We start from the raw sequence: 19,859 nt of genomic DNA on the forward strand, positions 1-19,859 counted from the left end.
AGAAAAACCACAACCAGTCCGAGAAACCAGTCTCATTTCCTTTGCAAGTTGCATTGACCTTTAAGTTTCTGATTGAGTACGTGCATGGTTCTGGGGTATTGTGGTGCAAACCCAGTTTTATCATAATAAACTATGAGGTGCTCTCTTTGCCCAGCGGTTGTTCCGATAGCTTATTGGCTGACCAGCGTTTGACCACAGCCCATGTCTTCTCACGTCCGTCTGGTCAGCTAAACGCAATATCCGCATCCAACAAGTTCAATCTCCAACATTATTAAAACGTAAGATTTCGTTTGATTGGTCACCGTCTGGAGAGCTGATTTGGCATCCAATGTTTGTGATGGTTGTGTTTGTGAAGACCTATATCGTCCTGAGTCAGATAACCTTGAAGTAGGTGGGAACTGATTGTATAAAATTACATCCTATAACTGGAACCATCGTCTGAAGAATTCCAACAGCTATATGGCAAACATGCACCAATCTTGAACGTTTCATGTTAACTCAGCATGCTTTGGCCTTCAAACAGCAAACTTAGCAATGTCAATTCGGAGTTCTTCCGGAGGACATAAGCAAAAGACACAAGCAAAAGACCGTTGTCTACCCTAACATGCATGGCCCACCACTGGACAAATAACCCTTGACGGCCAACGTCATGTGTGCCAATAAAGATATGTGTCAGCTGTAGTTTTAGGTCACGAGATTTGTCAAGCACCTGGCTGCCTTGCAATATTACAGCAACTCGTGGAAGAACATTCTAAGCATATTAAAATAGGCAATACTGAGAGTCTGCTTGATGCATAAAGTTGAAGAGTTTTTCTGAAGGTTGTCAGGTGTATGGATGGAGGAAACTATTGGTGGAGAGCTCAGAGTAATTGACATTCCTTCTTTTAATATGTATCAGACAAAACCCCCTGATTTGAAGCTGAACCAGCAGGAGCTGGTTTAGGGTCTTACATTTTATTGAGGACTTTAAAAAGGATAATGCTGTAGAGAAATGGGTCGGCAAGGGGCGGTTTGGGTGATAAGTTAACAAAATGTCTGACATTTAAATCTAGTAAAAACGTCTGGTCATGTTTATTTTTGCTAAAATAAAGCCATGCCATACACATTGAACAAACACGGTGTTGAACGTATATGACATGGCTTTATTTTAGCCAAAATAAACATGACCAAACTGTCACTTTCATCTTGGTCATAAAAAAAAAACATAAAATGATATTCAACAATCAAAAACGAAAACAAAATGTTAACATACTGAGTATATGTACCTGTACAATATGCGGACAAAACTAGATCTAATAGCCTGTTTCCAAAGTTACCAGCACTCACAAGAATGGAGACAAGATTTAAAACATTGTCTTTTTTACAGCATCCAGTAAAGACCGTGCTTAACTAACCACTCCAGTAACATTAATCAACTACGTATGTTTACGTCAATTATACCATGTATGAATCAGCACTAATTTCACAAGACACTACGAAAACACACGTATGATTTCATCAGGCGTGATCAACTTTGTAACACAAACATTGCTTTTCGATACACTTTAATAAAAATTTCTTTCCTTTTTAAAAATTGCTCACAGCCCTCAAATGTTTATCACAGGAGCGTTTTAAAAATGTTTTTTGTTTTTCCTTCTTTGGTGCAAATTTGGTGCCGTGTTTGAAATATTCTATAAATATCCTAGGTTATTGATCCTTCACTGATCTGTGAACAACAGTGGCCATAACTCTTGGACTAACTCCTCAAATTGTCACCCAAAAGTAGATTATGTACATGTATGTATTCAACCAAAATTTGAGGACCTTTTATGCTCAGATTCATTTGTGTTACTGAGTGAAAGAGATGGATAAATGCAAGCATGTGCATGAGGACAAAAGTATTCATGAGATGACAGCCAAAACCGTATGATGATAAATGTTGCATTATCACTTGGATATTTAAATGTATTGATCATAAAGTCTTGATAAAATGATTTCCTAGAGTGAGTCGAGCAGGTTTCCACTCAGGCAGTGCTCTTTAACAGCTCTGTTTCAGAATTGCACCTTCAGCACATTACCTTGACAATTCCTTTACTCTTGACATGAAGTTCAAGACACGATTTTTGTCGATGTCATTCTCCCAATGTCCGTCTCTCTTGAAGTGTGAACCAATGATCAATCCTGCTGCTTGTTGGAATTTGTGAACATTTTCCTGTGTAACACCAGATCCCACTAACACTGGGATGGACACCTGTGACTGTACATCTACAACAGACAGAACACTGGGATGGACACCTGTGACTGTACATGTACAACAGACAGAACATTGAGGTGGACACCTCTGACTGCATATCTAAAACAGACAGAACACATTGATGGACACCTCTGACTGCACATCTACAATAGACAAGACACACTGATGGACACCTCAGACAGTGCAATAAACAGAACACAGAGACAGACATTACAAAAGACAGAACGCTGGGATGGACACCTGTGACAGTACAGCTTCAACAGACAGAACACTGGGGTGGACACCTAGAACCATACATCTACAACAGATAAAACACTGGGAGGGTCACCTGTGACAGTACAACAGGCAGAACACTTGGATGGATGCCTCTGTACATCTCCAACAGACAGAACACAGTGATGTACACATGTGACAGTACAGCAGACAGAACACTGGGAGGAACACCTGTGACAGTACAACAGGCAGAACACTTGGATGGACGCCTCTGTATACCTCCAACACACAGAACACAGTGATGTACACATGTGACAGTACAGCAGACAGGACACTGGGATGGACACCTGGGACCATACATCTACAACAGACAGAACACTGGGGTGGACACCTGGAACCATATATCTACAACAGACAGTGATGGACACATGTGACAGTATAGCAGACAGAACACTGGGATGGACACCTGGGACTGTACATCTACATTAGACAGAACACTGTGATGGACACCTACATGCAGGACCGTACATCTACAGCAGACAAAACACTGGGAGGGACACCTGTGACAGTACAAAAGCTAAAGCACTGGGATGGACACCTCTATACATCCGCAACAGACAGAACACAGTGATGGACACATGTGGCAGTACAGCAGACAGAACACTGGGATGGACACCTGGGACCATACATCTACAACAGACAGAACACTGGGCTGGACACCTACATGCAGGACCGTACATCTACAGCAGACAGAACACTGGGTGGACACCTCTATACATCTGCAACAGACAGAACACAGTGACAGACACCTGTGAGAGTACAAAAAAACAGAAACTGGGATGGACACCTCTGACTAGACATCCACAACACACAGAAAACAGGGATCGACACCTCTGACACTACATCTACACCAGTACACAAGACAGACCACTGGGATGGAAATCTGTAACAGTACATAAGACAGAACACTGGGACAGATATGTGTGACAGTACACAAGACTGATCATTGGGATTGACACCTGTGACAGTACAAAAGACAGAACACTGGGATGGACACCTGTAACAGTACACAAGACAGAAAACTGGGATGGACACCTGTAACAGTACACAAGACAGAAATCTGGGATGGACACTTGTAACAGTACACATGACAGAACACTGGGATGGACGTCTGTGACAGTACATAAGACAGAACACTGGGATAGACACGTGTGACACTACACAAGACAGAACACTGGGATAGACACGTGTGACAGTACACAAGACAGACCACTGGGATGGACACCTATAACAGTACACAAGACAGAACACTGGGATGGACACCTGTGACAGTACACAAGACAGAACACTGTGATGGACGTCTGTAACAGTACACAAGACAGAACACTGGGATGGACGTCTGTGACAGTACACAAGACAGAACACTGAGATGGACACCTGTAACAGAACACATGACAGAACACTGGGATGGATATCTGTGACAGTACACAAGACAGAACAATGGGATGAACAATGGAGATTTAGGTACACTGAACAGAACAGCTGAAAAGATTAGGAACAAAGACAACGGAATCAAAATTTTCTGAATTTCTTTTTGTGTTAAGTTCATGTTTGAAACTCACACAGCTTCAGGATTTAAAATATGGTAAACATGTTTTTATCATTTTCATACCCATGAACAAAGTTCTTTGCTTGATAGCGTAACTTGTCCGGATCGGGCATTTGTGCCATCACACACTGGTTAACAGAACCAATCAGAGTTGATCCTTGGAAGGATACTTCACTTGGGAAAGAACAGGAATGATCTCAAGTAGAAGGTATATACTTATCTGGAAACTTCAATTTGATTGACACGGTCTTAATTGCTTACCCACTATCTGGATGATTTTAATATTTGTTGATGCCTCTACATTCAGCAGGGAAATTAAGATGAATCCATCAGATATTAGGAAAAATTGATCCTAGTACACGAGAATAAATCTGAAAGGTTAGCCACTGGATGCTAGTGAGGGGAGAAGTATGTCTGAATCATTAGACTCTACTGAACACGGACATTGGCAGCAATCAATTCCACAACAAACACCCTGATATCAACACGGTCAACTCAAAAATCTCTATGAACAAATTGCAAAAGTGTAAAATGGCATGCAATAATTCTTTGGTATCATCAAGCTAGTGGAAAGGAATCAGAAGAACATCATGGCTCATAATATGTATGAAATAAATAATAAAAGGGTAAGAGATCAGCATCAGGAAACGAGTACAAAGGAAACAGAAAAACATCATGGTTCATAATATGTATGAAATAAATAACACAGGGATGAGAGACCAGCATCAGGAAACGGGTACAAAGGAAACAGAAAAACATCATGGTTCATAATATGTATGAAATAAATAACACAGGGATGAGAGACCAGCATCAGGAAACGAGTACAAAGGAAACAGAAAAGCATCATGGTTCATAATATGTATGAAATAAATAACACAGGGATGAGAGACCAGCATCAGGAAACAGGTACAAAGGAAACAGAAAAACATCATGGTTCATAATATGTATGAAATAAATAACACAGGGATGAGAGACCAGCATCAGGAAACGGGTACAAAGGAAACAGAAAAACATCATGGCTCATATGATGTATGAAATAAATAACACAGGGGTGAGACATCAGCATCAGGAAACGAGTACAAAGGAAACAGAAAAACATCATGGTTCATAATATGTATGAAATAAATAACACAGGGATGAGAGACCAGCATCAGCAAATGACTACAAAGGAAACAGAAAAACATCATGGTTCATAATATGTATGAAATAAATAACACAGGGATGAGAGACCAGCATCAGGAAACAGGTACAAAGGAAACAGAAAAACATCATGGTTCATAATATGTATGAAATAAATAACACAGGGATGAGAGACCAGCATCAGGAAACGGGTACAAAGGAAACAGAAAAACATCATGGTTCATTATATGTATGAAATAAATAACACAGGGATGAGAGACCAGCATCAGCAAATGACTACAAAGGAAACAGAAAAACATCATGGTTCATAATATGTATGAAATAAATAACACAGGGATGAGAGACCAGCATCAGGAAACGGGTACAAAGGAAACAGAAAAACATCATGGTTCATAATATGTATGAAATAAATAACACAGGGATGAGAGACCAGCATCAGGAAACGGGTACAAAGGAAACAGAAAAACATCATGGTTCATAATATGTATGAAATAAATAACACAGGGGTGAGACATCAGCATCAGGAAATGAGAACAAAGGAAACAGAAAAGCATCACGGTTCATAATATGTATGAAATAAATAACACAGGGATGAGAGACCAGCATCAGGAAACGGGTACAAAGGAAACAGAAAAGCATCATGGTTCATAATATGTATGAAATAAATAACACAGGGATGAGAGACCAGCATCAGGAAACGGGTACAAAGGAAACAGAAAAGCATCATGGTTCATAATATGTATGAAATAAATAACACAGGGATGAGAGACCAGCATCAGGAAACGGGTACAAAGGAAACAGAAAAACATCATGGTTCATAATATGTATGAAATAAATAACACAGGGATGAGAGACCAGCATCAGGAAACGGGTACAAAGGAAACAGAAAAACATCATGGCTCATAATGTATGAAATAAATAACACAGGGGTGAGACATCAGCATCAGGAAACGAGTACAAAGGAAACAGAAAAACATCATGGTTCATAATATGTATGAAATAAATAACACAGGGGTGAGACATCAGCATCAGGAAACGAGTACAAAGGAAACAGAAAAGCATCACGGTTCATAATATGTGTGAAATAAATAACACAGGGATGAGAGACCAGCATCAGGAAATGGGTACAAAGGAAACAGAAAAGCATCATGGTTCATAATATGTATGAAATAAATAACACAGGGATGAGAGACCAGCATCAGGAAACGGGTACAAAGAAAACAGAAAAACATCATGGTTCATAATATGTATGAAATAAATAACACAGGGATGAGAGACCAGCATCAGGAAATGAGTACAAAGCAAACAGAAAAACATCATGGCTCATAATATGTATGAAATAAATAACACAGGGGTGAGAGATCAGCATCAGGAAACGGGTACAAAGGAAACAGAAAAACATCATGGTTCATAATATGTATGAAATAAATAACACAGGGATGAGAGACCAGCATCAGGAAACAGGTACAAAGGAAACAGAAAAACATCATGGTTCATAATATGTATGAAATAAATAACACAGGGATGAGAGACCAGCATCAGGAAACGGGTACAAAGGAAACAGAAAAACATCATGGTTCATAATATGTATGAAATAAATAACACAGGGGTGAGAGATCAGCATCAGGAAACGAGTACAAAGGAAACAGAAAAACATCATGGTTCATAATATGTATGAAATAAATAACACAGGGATGAGAGACCAGCATCAGGAAACGGGTACAAAGGAAACAGAAAAACATCATGGTTCATAATATGTATGAAATAAATAACACAGGGATGAGAGATCAGCATCAGGAAACGGGTACAAAGGAAACAGAAAAACATCATGGTTCATAATATGTATGAAATAAATAACACAGGGATGAGAGACCAGCATCAGGAAACGAGTACAAAGGAAACAGAAAAGCATCATGGTTCATAATATGTATGAAATAAATAACACAGGGATGAGAGACCAGCATCAGGAAACGGGTACAAAGGAAACAGAAAAACATCATGGTTCATAATATGTATGAAATAAATAACACAGGGATGAGAGACCAGCATCAGGAAACGGGTACAAAGCAAACAGAAAAGCATAATAGCAAGTCATCTGAAATATGAAAAACTAATACGTGAAAAGTAGATCTCAACACAAAACCTTTCCCCAATATAGTGTTCAGTATGTCATACACTGGGCAGTTTGAAAGCAAATGTAAAATCTGCATCATTGGGCAACTATACGTGGAACAGAACAACATAACAGCAAGTCGTCTTGATATGAGACCACTGCAGCTGCGTGATGATTAGAGCATCTGCCTCCAAGTCAGGAGACCTGAGATCAAACTCAGGCTGGGTCGTACCAAAGACTTTAAAAATGGTACTAGAACAAAGAAATTGGGCTGGTTGGCCCTGTGTCATATGACTGAAAACCCCCAAGTCTACATACATATCCATGTAACAGCTTTGAAGTAAATAATAAGCAGGTAGAAGATCTTAAGTGCAACTCCTTTAACAAGGAATTAGAAAACCTGCGTTAATGTTGCAGACAAAACATTATTTACATATAGTATATGCTATATACACATACCCGTATCAGGTAAATGACAAGCACTTAGTGTAGTATACAAACCACCAAGTTATATAACAACAATCAGAAAACCTAACAACAAAATGTTTAATATGAAGTAACTAATAAGGTAAGAAGAGAACTAGCAAACCGTCAGTATGGCCAATGACATGGGAATAAGAGAACCAAATGACAAACTACATATCATCAAGTTCAGGTAACAGATAAAGGAATGAGGTCACTTAACCATCAAGAATATCATCATGTAACTGATAACAGTAAAGAGAACTTAATGGTTAAGCCTCCAGCAATCCACCTGCATTATCGACTGACTGACGAGGAAAATAACAGAACCTGTGACAACTAACATCTTTGTGTAGTCTTACAAAAGGAACACATACGCAGACAATAGTAAAACCTTCAGCTTCAGCATTACCAATTTGCTGAAAAGAAAATGAGGAAAACGTATAATACTGTAACTGATAAGTGAGCAGCAGAATGGAGAGTCAAACCACATGGCGGCTTCAATAAGTAACTGATTTAAGAATAGGCTTGACCTGACAACATCTGCCAACAAATACGCCTCCTTCAAGGAGACGCATTAAAACAGAACTGAAATAATTTGTTTCTAAAATCTAACCATGCATGTTGACACAGTTTCACAATGTTCATAAGCAAAGGAGGAATAACGTGTTCTCAGCTAAGTGGCGAATTCTTTAGGTAGAGTCCTATATTAATTTCTCTGTCTCTCTCCATCCCTGCTTCTTTTCCTAGCCCGAGAGTCTAATAAATCAAAAATATTTTTCAATACCATTTCCTAGGGTTATTAAAGATTAGCCCAGTGAACCAGGCATAAGACACCAGGATCAATAATGAGCTGCCATATGCTGAGGCCGAATGAGCTGCTGACACATATCACGAGTGGAAGGCCCCAGTGGACAGACATAGAAACTGTTATATTAAAAGCTGTTCATAAAACAAAGGGGACCGAAAAAAAAAATTAAATAAAAAATCAGTAACAAGAACTGATCCCAGAAGACAGAAAGCAACATGTGACTGTATATGAAACACACAAAACCTGCCCATAAAAGTACATGTAGGTATCAATGGTAGCGGTATATCCTAACGCTACCAGGTACACATACCAGATAAATGTATATATACAAACACAACATGTATGTCATTTCTCCCACCATTTTAACACATCATTTACCTTGAGTATTAAAAAAAACACATTGACAATTTTTAAATTTCAGTGTAGATGGTTACTTAAAATGATTTAAGCACTGGTATTTCCAATGATGTAATAACAAATCTTAATAAAACTTGCTAGTATGTGAAATACTGTACTCTGTCCCCAAAACTGTGAGGACTCCACATGACAACAAACAATTGTTCATTACAGTGGTTTATTTATTTAGAACCAGCAATGGCTGACAGCCATGGTAAAGAACAACAACAACTAATTTTAAAGTAACACATACAGCTATTAAGGTTATTTTGACTATTGTTTAACGCCTTACTCAAGATTGTTTTCCTAGTTCAATGGCAGTTCATTTCACAGGTGGAGAAAACTGCCCTGGGTAAACCTGGCAAGTTACTGACAATTGTTCCCAGGTGAGACACACAGATCTGTACACCACATTGGTAAAGGATAGGTAATCTTCAAAACTTCAAACTCGGATATTAGACTTCAGTAACTGCCACACATGTAAGTGTTTTAAATCACTTACTGTGATCAAGGCGTCAAGGACAGAGAGATGGGGAAGCTATACATTCCCTGCCCAAGGACAGATTTCAAACCAAAACCCGGGCGCTCTAGCAACTGAAAGACATGCTCATGACATCTAACCACATACTGTCACTGTCCCAATAAAGGGATGCATATCAAGTAAAATTAGCTCAGTGAATAGAAACACATAACACTCGCACACAAAATTTACTGAAATCATAGGAATTGCATAAAGAAAAAATACACACAGACAATACAGTTTACATTGAAAAGGTCTATAGCTCTGCAAAATAAATTAACATGGCAAATTCCACTGATGTGGAATGTGCATCAAAAAGTTTTTTGCAGAAGTACGTAAGACAACAAGATTTAAACTAGAAAGGTTGAGATTCTATGTATAAAACTTCAATCAAACCCCAAAACCCTACATTTGTTTCCTGAAATCCTCTGACAAAAACTACATGCAACAAAAAAGTACATAATGATATGGACAATGTGATCTAAGCTGAAAAAGGCATATTTAGGCCTAACCCCTGGTCATATTGCTGCGACATTTTTGTCAACAGCAGTCTAAGCCATCTGGTTTTTGTTTTTTTAAATACTGTAGCTAAGTTTATCACATTATCCACATACATTACATATTAGAGAGTTGTTAGCCCGCTCCCACAGCGCTTGCCTACAAGACTGTCTAGGTTGTGGAGAGTGAACATATTTATCCAAACAATGACATGCATTTGGCTTAAGTCTTCATCATCTCTTTTTTAGTCATTAAACCATTCAATACAAACACAGTTACATTAACTGTTCTTCCTGTAACATAGTCAGTCTGAACCCACTTCTCAAAAATGTTCAGAATTCATATTGGAGGCATAAATATGTAAATGCTGTTTCTGACATGCAGTCAAACTAGGTTAAAGTAGAAACACCAATCTCAGTAAATATACTACAATAACCTGGTGATATAGGTAAATAAATGAATAAATACATGAATGTAACTGTAACAGGAATTACAAATAATGGTCCTATCAGGTGGACTTTTATTCTAATTATTTATTTTACGTTTGTATAATGCCATACTCAAGAACTTGTCACTGATGCCACTAGCAATCAACTCAGTATTATGAGTTCGATGTCTTATCAAGTAGGACCTACACGAATCATGGACTGTTATAGTAAAGAACACTGTAAAATTTATTGTTTTATTTATGATAAACGCTCTTGACTGTGTCCTGTGTCATCAGCCCTAATCTTTTGTTTCTGCCATACCTAGCCTGATCTTTAATATATCCTCATCTCAACAGCAATTAACTGTCATCTGAAATAATCTCTTGTTTGGGGTTGTTTCACCTCGTCCTCTTCACTTGATTTAAGTCTGGTTGATTTAACTTTAGTCCGGTTGATAGGGCACTCATATATTTGCTCATTCATGCATTCCAGGATTATGTACAAAGCAATCCATTTGGACCTATTCACACTATAAAGGGAAATAACTCTTGCAAACTACACATGAAGGTTATTCCCCTTGGTTCACTTCAGGTTTTTGTAGGCATTTCTAAATGGACTACAAACCTCATTTCACTAAAGTTACAGTGATTTTAAAACCTTATGTTATCACAATAAGTTGACAAACAAACAACCAAATTTCAGAAAAATAATTAAAATCTGTTACCTGTCACTTGCTGTGGATTGGTCTCTTGTCCTGTGGTGGAGCCTGTTACTATAACACCATCACTTTGGAAAAACTCTGCAGCCTTGGCAGTCTCCACCAAACTCACATCCTCTGTAATGGCATGTGAACTGTTGGCAACACATAAAATGTGCTTTATCACTATTCATCATATAGTACTGTTCTACTTTACTTAAGTCGAATAATACTCAATAAATACGCAACTTTGATATTTAAATTTACTCCGCACTTGCCATAACAGAACAGTACAAGTACTGGTCATCCCCTGTTAGTATGCTGTGACTGAGTAGGCATCATACCTGGTGTCTTCAGTATGTTGTTCATGTGAGGCAGCGTTATAAGTCTGTCATGCTGAAAGAAGCCTTCTACAAGTAGGCGGTGTAGTGATATGGCCACAACATAATGCTGTGGTGTTAATCCGCAAACAAACACTTCTCAACATGGTGAGTGAATGAGTGCTTGAGGTTTAACGTCGTACTTAACAATTTTCAGTCATATGACGATGAAGGAATCCTTAGAGTGCATGTAATTTGCCTCCTTGTCGCAAGACAGATTTCCATCGCTCGTTTACCTTGTGCAGCCTCGCTGAGAAGCCTTACCGAAGGCAAGTAATTTGCCCTGCCCAATACTGATACGGGTCAACCAGTCGTTGCACTATCCCTTCCATGCTGAACGCCAAGCGATGAAGTTACAACTTCCTCTTTTAAAGCCTTAGGTGTGACCTAAGCCAGGATTGACCCTGGATCTAGTGATCCCGAAGCGAACCAACGGTGCTATCAGGGCCAGAGTCTCAACATGGAAAATGTTTTTTGTTGATTTTTTTATCCATGGGGATGAGGTTATTAATAGTAGAATGTACCAATGTACTTTGACTGACAAGGTAAATCTTTTATGGAGAGAACAGCATCAACAACTAGGGTGGCTATTAAGAATACCCCAATAAAAGCTTATGACAGTCCTCATATTTCTTACCTATGTTTTTTCTTGATATCTGTGAGTACCTGTACATTGTCTGCTCCAATGTGTCTTCTGTACCTGAGTAGTTCTCCTGCACAGGAGTTCATCAAGCCCTCGTCAGCTATATGAGAAAACACAAACCCCTCTGCACGGAGAAACTGAAGGCCTGATGGATGAAAGGGCACAAAATTTCATGACAAAGTCATTCAGATAAATAAAACCTCATAACTCTTCTGCCAATAAAAGAAAACAGTTTAGATAATTTTAAAACTACATTCAGTATGTCTCCAGACCTCCTAACAGTTCGGAAATACAGATGTATTTTGTGAATGTTCTGAGTGAGTACACTTAAATAAAAGAGGAAATAGAAACAATACCACAGCCCTTTGGTGTTTTGTCTTTTACGCCGTATTCAAGAATATATCACTTATACGACGGCCACAGGCAATATGATGGGAGGAAACTGGGCAGAGCCCTGGGGAAACCCACAACCGTCCAGAGCTTGCTGGCAGACTTTTGCAAGTACAGCCAGAGAGGAAGCCAGCATTAGCTGCATTGGTGAGAGGCTCTCGAGTCATTGCACTGGCACACTAACCACCTCGGCCCCAGTCCTTGTTAGTACTTGGGAATAATACCACAGCCATTGGTGAAACTTGGAAACAATACTACGTTACATGGTGGTATTTGGAAAGAAAATTATGTTAAATGGTGGTACTTGGAAACCATACTATGTTACATAACGGTACTTGCAAACAATACCCAGTCCATGGTGGTACTTGGAAACAATACCCAGTCCACGGTGGGTATTGGAAACAATACCCAGTCCATGGTGGGTACTTGGAAACAATGCCCAGTCCATGGTGGTACTTGGAAACAACACTATGTTACATAACGGTACTTGCAAACAATACCCAGTCCATGGTGGTACTTGGAAACAATACCCAGTCCATGGTGGGTATTGGAAACAATACCCAGTCCATGGTGGGTACTTGGAAACAATGCCCAGTCCATGGTGGGTACTTGGAAACAATGCCCAGTCCATTGTGGTACTTGGAAACAATACCCAGTCCATGGTGGTACTTGGAAACAATACCCATTCCATGATTTGTCTGGTTTAGCTGAGGGATACTGGAAGTATTTGTATCTATAATATAGCTATGCCACCCTTACACTATGAGAAACTATGAACAACAGTTGTCAGCACACCAATGTACAGTCAGGGTAAGTGATCTGGAGGCCATACGTACATCTAGATATGAGCTCACCTTAAGATCACCTAAATGTAACCCAGCAAGAAACTACTTGCATGTGAGCCCATGACATGAAGGCCACTATTATGTGGACCTGTGTAGAGGCCATTTACTTGTATATGTGAGACTGTGTGGAGACCATTTACTTGTAAATGTGAGCCTGTGTGGAGACCATTTACTTCTATATGTGACTCTGTGAGGAGACCATTTACTTGTGTATGTGACCCTGTGAGGAGACCATTTACTTGTATATGTGAGACTGTGTGGAGACTATGTACTTGTATATGTGAGACTGTGTGGAGACCATTTACTTGTATATGTGAACCTGTGTGGAGACTATTTACTTGTATATGTGAACCTGTGTGGAGACCATTTACTTGTATATGTGAACCTGTGTGGAGACCATTTACTTGTATATGTGAACTGTGTGGAGACTATTTACTTGTATATGTGAACCTGTGTGGAGACCATTTACTTGTATATGTGAACCTGTGAGGAGACCATTTACTTGTATATGTGAACCTGTGTGGAGACTATTTACTTGTATATGTGAACCTGTGTGGAGACCATTTACTTGTATATGTGAACCTGTGTGGAGACCATTTACTTCTATATGTGACCCTGTAATGAGACCATTTACTTGTATATGTGACCCTGTGAGGAGACCATTTACTTGTATATGTGACTCTGTGAGGAGACCATTTACTTGTATATGTGACTCAGTGAGGAGACCATTTACTTGTATATGTGACTCTGTGAGGAGACCATTTACTTGTATATGTGACTCAGTGAGGAGACCATTTACTTCTATATGTGACTCTGTGAGACCATTTACTTGTATATGTGATCTTACTAATAAGCCACAATAATATGGAGGAAACTTTCTTCTATACACAACCACTTACATCTACTTATATACATGTAGGTGAGACCATGCACTTACATGTGAGTCTATTTGGAAATAACTTACATGTTCCTCCCAATAGCTTGCTGCCATCTTATAAGTGAAACATGCTTGAGTACGGCGTAAAACCCCAATCAAGTAAATAAATAAATAAAATGTGTGGGGGTCTCCGTGGCTGAGTTGGTTAGCACGCCAGCGCCATTCAATGACCCAGGCGACTCTCACAATGTGGTCTCTGTGAGTTCAAGTCCAGCTCATGCTGGCTTCCTCTCTGGCTGCAAGTGGGAAGGTCTGCAGGCAACCTGCAGATGATAGTGGGTTTCCCTGGGCCCAGTTTTCTCCCAACATAATACTGGCCATGGTCGTATAAGTGAAATATTCTTGAGTACGGCATAAAACACCGATCAAATAAATAAACAAGTATATGTGAGCCCGTATGGAGATAACTCACATGTACTTGTGAGGCCACATGGAGACCATATACTTGTACATGTGAGCCCATGATGTGGTAACCCTACACTTACATTTTACATATCAGCCCACATGGAGACCATTTACATGTAGATGTTTACCTGCAGCCTGTGCCACAGCCAGAGATTGTTTGTTTGCCCCAGCCAGGATTTGAACTCCTACTGGACCTCTTGTGAAAACCTGGCGGACACTGTAACAGATGGTTGTCATGGCAGCAGTTATCTCTGGTCCTACCCTGTCAGTGAGTAAGTACGGCATGTCATGCATGTTCTCCACCAATACCGCATCCTAGAAATAAATCAAAATCAAAATCTGAAATCAAGACATAAACAGCTTAATTCCATATTTCACCTACAGTCTAGTATGTAAAAATGCATTTTCAGAGGACCATTTTTATTTGTTATATATATATATCGATCTTCAATTATCACCATAAAAAAGACTGCTTTATTTATTTATTTAATGATTTATTTATTTCATTTTTGATTATATACATGTATGTACTCAAACATTCCAAAGAGAAGGTACAAATTACATGAATGGCTGAAATAATTTATAAATGATTGGGCCTAATGCACACATATGCGAGTGTAGTTATGAAAGTATGCCTATATTAAAGACCATCTACTAGTTTATTTTGCAGTGTACTGGTAGGTACACCAATCCAGCTCAGCTGAACAGACCCATTTAGTCACCACATTTCCAATAATGCATATGTAAGTACATGTCGTAATAACCCAGACAAATCATTCCGAAAAAGTGGAGGCACTGGGTCAGTAGGCCACATGTAGAAAACAGCCTCTAATAGATACCAGCATGCCCCACCCCCAACACAGACACACAGAGGCTTACAGGCTTACAGTGCATGAAGTGTGTAGACTCACACAGGACATAATCACTTCAACACATGTTACAGTGATACATGTACTCATGGAAGGCAAATCTGCCCAGATGACATTCAAGTTTTTTTTCACAAGCTGACAAAAGTCTAAGGGTTAAAGTAGCCACCTCAAGCTACAAGTAAACACTTGCCATTTACTTAACTACCTTTTTAAATGATATAGTCTAGTTTGTAAGCTTAAGTACCATAATTCTTCAACGTTTTCAACCGCCTTTGTGACCAATATTTGGAAACATTCTCAGAGTACTATGGTGTGTAGAGAAATAATCTGTACAGTTTTATGAAGCGTGCATCTTTAGTGACACAAAGGAATCATTTTACTGTCATTTTTATAATAATGTAAGCATAAATTCCACCGCAAAAGCAATTTAGAGGTTGTAAATTTTGAAGATCTACAGTGTATAACTGAATGTGTATGTCTACCATACAGATGTATATATATACACCATATTGGTGGAACATTATAAGGCACACATGGCTATCCACACAAGTGTCATCTAATACTGTCAGCAAGATCCCACAAGCAGTGAGAATGGGGGAATCTACCAAAATTCCCTGTTCAATGCTAGGCCTGAAACCACACCTTGTGTGTCCTGACAGACAAGTGCCTTAATCAGTAGGCCACGATCAGCTCTCACTTGGAAAATGATTGAATAGTTCAGCGAGAGATTTTAATAAGAGAATAATGTAATAGTTGATGTATATGTAGTACCTGACATACCATTTCTTTAGTTATTATTTGATTTAATTTACAAATATGTAGCTATTTACATGTACAAGTGAACTATTTGTAAAAATTATATAAAGACGATGGCATGCATTTTTTTTTATTTGATGGCTTATCTGTTTATGTGTGGGGGCGTGGAACTGAAAAGAGGCATGAAAAAGCTACAATGAGTCACCACATACCTGACAAAACCAGCCAAAAATGATTGGAAGTCAAGCAAAACCAAATTTGTTTTTGGCCTGCACCAATTTCAGTTCCCACCACTATGCAACATGTGGGGCTGTGACCAAATGATGCTGAAGATAGAGATCTCTGTGTAACTTATGTAAGACCCTGGTACCATACATAACCCAGTGTCATACTGAACAGCTAATTGCCCCCAAGCATCTGGGCCTAATGAAGGATGCAGAAGTAGGTGTCCCCTCAGTGTTTGGGATTTTAATTCCACTTGAGTAACACAACTAATGATAAGGTCCATCAGTAATGTGGTGAAGTGACTTTCACACACACACTTCTACAGCTAATTAACAGATACTCAATTTCCACCCTTTTTGTTTAAATTACTTTCAAGAGGTTTCACTGATGGGTAAAGCGATGATGCATGCACTAAACAGGTGCCATAATTACAGAAAGCATTTCTGCCAAGTCATTGAAATAACTGCTTCTTTTTATCTCATTTTTAATTATAACAATTGTAGAAATGTGAACTTCTTGTATCTCTATACGGGGGGTCTACATACATGTATACCTCAGACGTGTCAGCGCCTATCTTCACCTGCTAGATGCATATGCCACTCATAGAAAGCACATGCTAAAAAGCATCTTTAGAATTATATCTCCTGGAGTTCACCCTTCTGTATTTTTGACTAGTTGTTCTAAACACATTTGTACTTTACTCTTATTTGGCTCACCTGAACTAAGCGTGAATAATAATCAGTTGACCTTAAAATCTGTACATAATTTTATAATCAAGTCCAATAGATTCACCATCCAAGCCCAGCGGTAATATGATTTGATTTTGATCTTTCTTTGTTCCCATCACTTTATTCTGTACATGTACATGTCGTTTGTTCTCTTTGTTGTCTATGTTATTTTATATATATAGGTTGATTTTATTGTTGAGGAGATCCCCTCGTGGCTATAGATCTGTGGGAAATCCTCAATAAACAAATAAAGAATTACAATAAAAGGTCATATATGTGCATATCAGAGGTGACAATTCAAACTCAACTTAAAAAAGAAAAGAGAAGAAAATAAAAATAAAAACTCATCCCATTTTTGTGATATGATACTACATGTACGTGTACTACCAAAACTCATCCCATTTTTGTGATATGATACTACATGGACGTGTACTACCAAAACTAATCCCATTTTTGTGATATGATACATGTACGTGTACTACCAAAACTCATCCCATTTTTGTGATATGATACATGTACGTGTACTACCAAAACTCATCCCATTTTTGTGATATGACAATACATGTACGTGTACTACCAAAACTCATCCCATTTTTTTGATATGATACTACATGTACGTGTACCACCAAAACTCATCCCATTTTTGTGATATGATACTACATGTACGTGTACTACCAAAACTCATCCCATTTTTGTGATATGACACTACATGTACGGGTACTACCAAATTTGGAGTAAAGTTATATTCATGTGTTAATAAATGATTTGAATTTTCAATTGGTGTACTTAAACCACTACAATCCTCAATCCCAGTCATGCCATGTGGATGACTTCCCCAGTTTAACACTTTTAATTCAGCACAGCTTCTTGCTCCACCTGGTACATCAATAGCACATCACTGGGTTTACTTCAGATAAGTAGACTGATTATCCTGGCACTGTCATGTAGCACCTGACAGTTAGAGTTCACTACCCCTTCAGGCTCTCCCTGGGGTCACATTGTGCCCTGGTCGGGGGGGGGGGGGGTATTATGCAAGCCTATGTCCAGATGAGTACTAGTTACAAGCCTTAGGGATGAAGTTGTGAAGAGGGCAACTCTTAACACATGGCACACAACCAACTACAGATACAATTCACAAAAACTTCGTTGCAGCTACATGTATGCAACTCTTATAAGAAAGTATAAGGGACTTACACATTTTCAACAAAAGTAAAAAATTAATAACTAATATTACTAATTGTAAACAATCAAATAATATAAGGCAAAAGAAGAAAAAATGTAATTTAGAAACATGCAATTAAAAAAGTTCATTTGTACAGTTAGAAAATCTTGGGATAAAAACTACTGAATATTTTGCTATATCATACATGTATATAGGTGAGTAACATACACAATGGCCAGTGTGAAGAGTAGTACCTATTAAAGAAGTTGGAAATAATAACTTTTACCAGCGTTTTACCATAAATGACATTTTAAGGTTGAAATTGACCATTCAAGGAATACTTTAAAATAACAGAGTAAAAAAAACCCTGAACAAGGTTTAGAAGTTTGTTTATGTCTCTTATACAAACAATGCTTCCCCTTTTGTGAGGATTACCAGTATTTCATTCTGAGCTACCTTCAGAGCTCTCATGGGGTCTGAGGCAGATGGACTAGGAGAGGAGGAGCAGTCTGCTATCTGACACACACAGTGAATTGTCACCTTGAACATCACTGCTGGTGTTCCACAAGGTGTCATCCCACCACCAGGGTTATTACACTAACAATTAATTACCAGCCTACCATACTGCAGACTATATCTTGTAATGTCCTACAGCATCACAAAGTAACACAATCCTTGTCTCCATCATACTAAGTTGTGGTCATCCTCAGGGTGTCTATCTGACATCTTGTGACACATAGGCCTTGAAGAATATTGATTTGTACAAGGTGGTGGAGACACCAGAGGAAGAGGTAGATTTATTTAGTCTAAATGTATCTTAATCATTACAAAGACCTTGAAAAAATATGTTACTGAAATCATGCAAAAGCATAAAAAAATTACCGCAGTAAATTACTATTGGGACAGCTAATAAAGGACCAAGTAGATCTGACTGATTGATTGCTTGGTTGGTGTTCAACAGCCAACTCAAGACTTTTCCACTTTTAAAACTGTGATCAGGTTCAGGAGAGGAGGAAACCAGAGTGTCCAGAGTAAACCACTGGCCTTTGGCAGGAACTGACATACTTTCTCATGTGTGAGGCATAGACATTCAGCCATTGTTCAACCTGTATGTGTATACTGGCAGAAGGCATGTGATCTTCCCATGGATGCTGTCAACCTCTATTTGCAATTTATGCTTTCAGAACCGTGGAGGAGAAAATTGTGAAACTACCTGATTGAGTCTAGGATGCAACAAATACCTTGAGTCTCTGGGCAATTAAAAGACAGACTGCATGGATGGATTACTATTTGTTTATTTACTTGATGGTGTTAAATGCTGTACTCAAGAATACTTTGCTTTTATAACAGCGGCCAGCATTATGTTGGGAGAAAACCGGCCTGAGCCCAGGAGAATTCA

The 19,859-nt window shown here is 38.7% G+C and overlaps 1 protein-coding gene across 1 annotated transcript in view; it reads right to left on the reverse strand.

The window, feature by feature from the left end:
• Positions 1 to 1,417: 1,417 nt before the first annotated feature.
• The window catches only part of LOC135475153 (uncharacterized protein F13E9.13, mitochondrial-like), a 28,691-nt gene continuing 10,249 nt past the window's right edge, over positions 1,418 to 19,859 (reverse strand). The window contains exons 3-6 of the mRNA XM_064754927.1: positions 14,849 to 15,035; positions 12,138 to 12,288; positions 11,148 to 11,275; positions 1,418 to 2,244 (exon numbers count right to left, since the gene is read on the reverse strand). Of these exons, the coding sequence (XP_064610997.1) occupies positions 2,054 to 2,244; positions 11,148 to 11,275; positions 12,138 to 12,288; positions 14,849 to 15,035 (657 nt within the window). The 3' untranslated portion in view covers positions 1,418 to 2,053. The remainder of the gene's footprint in view (positions 2,245 to 11,147; positions 11,276 to 12,137; positions 12,289 to 14,848; positions 15,036 to 19,859) is intronic.

This window comes from Liolophura sinensis, chromosome 9 (assembly GCF_032854445.1).
Source record: "Liolophura sinensis isolate JHLJ2023 chromosome 9, CUHK_Ljap_v2, whole genome shotgun sequence".
Lineage (NCBI taxonomy): Eukaryota > Metazoa > Mollusca > Polyplacophora > Chitonida > Chitonidae > Liolophura > Liolophura sinensis.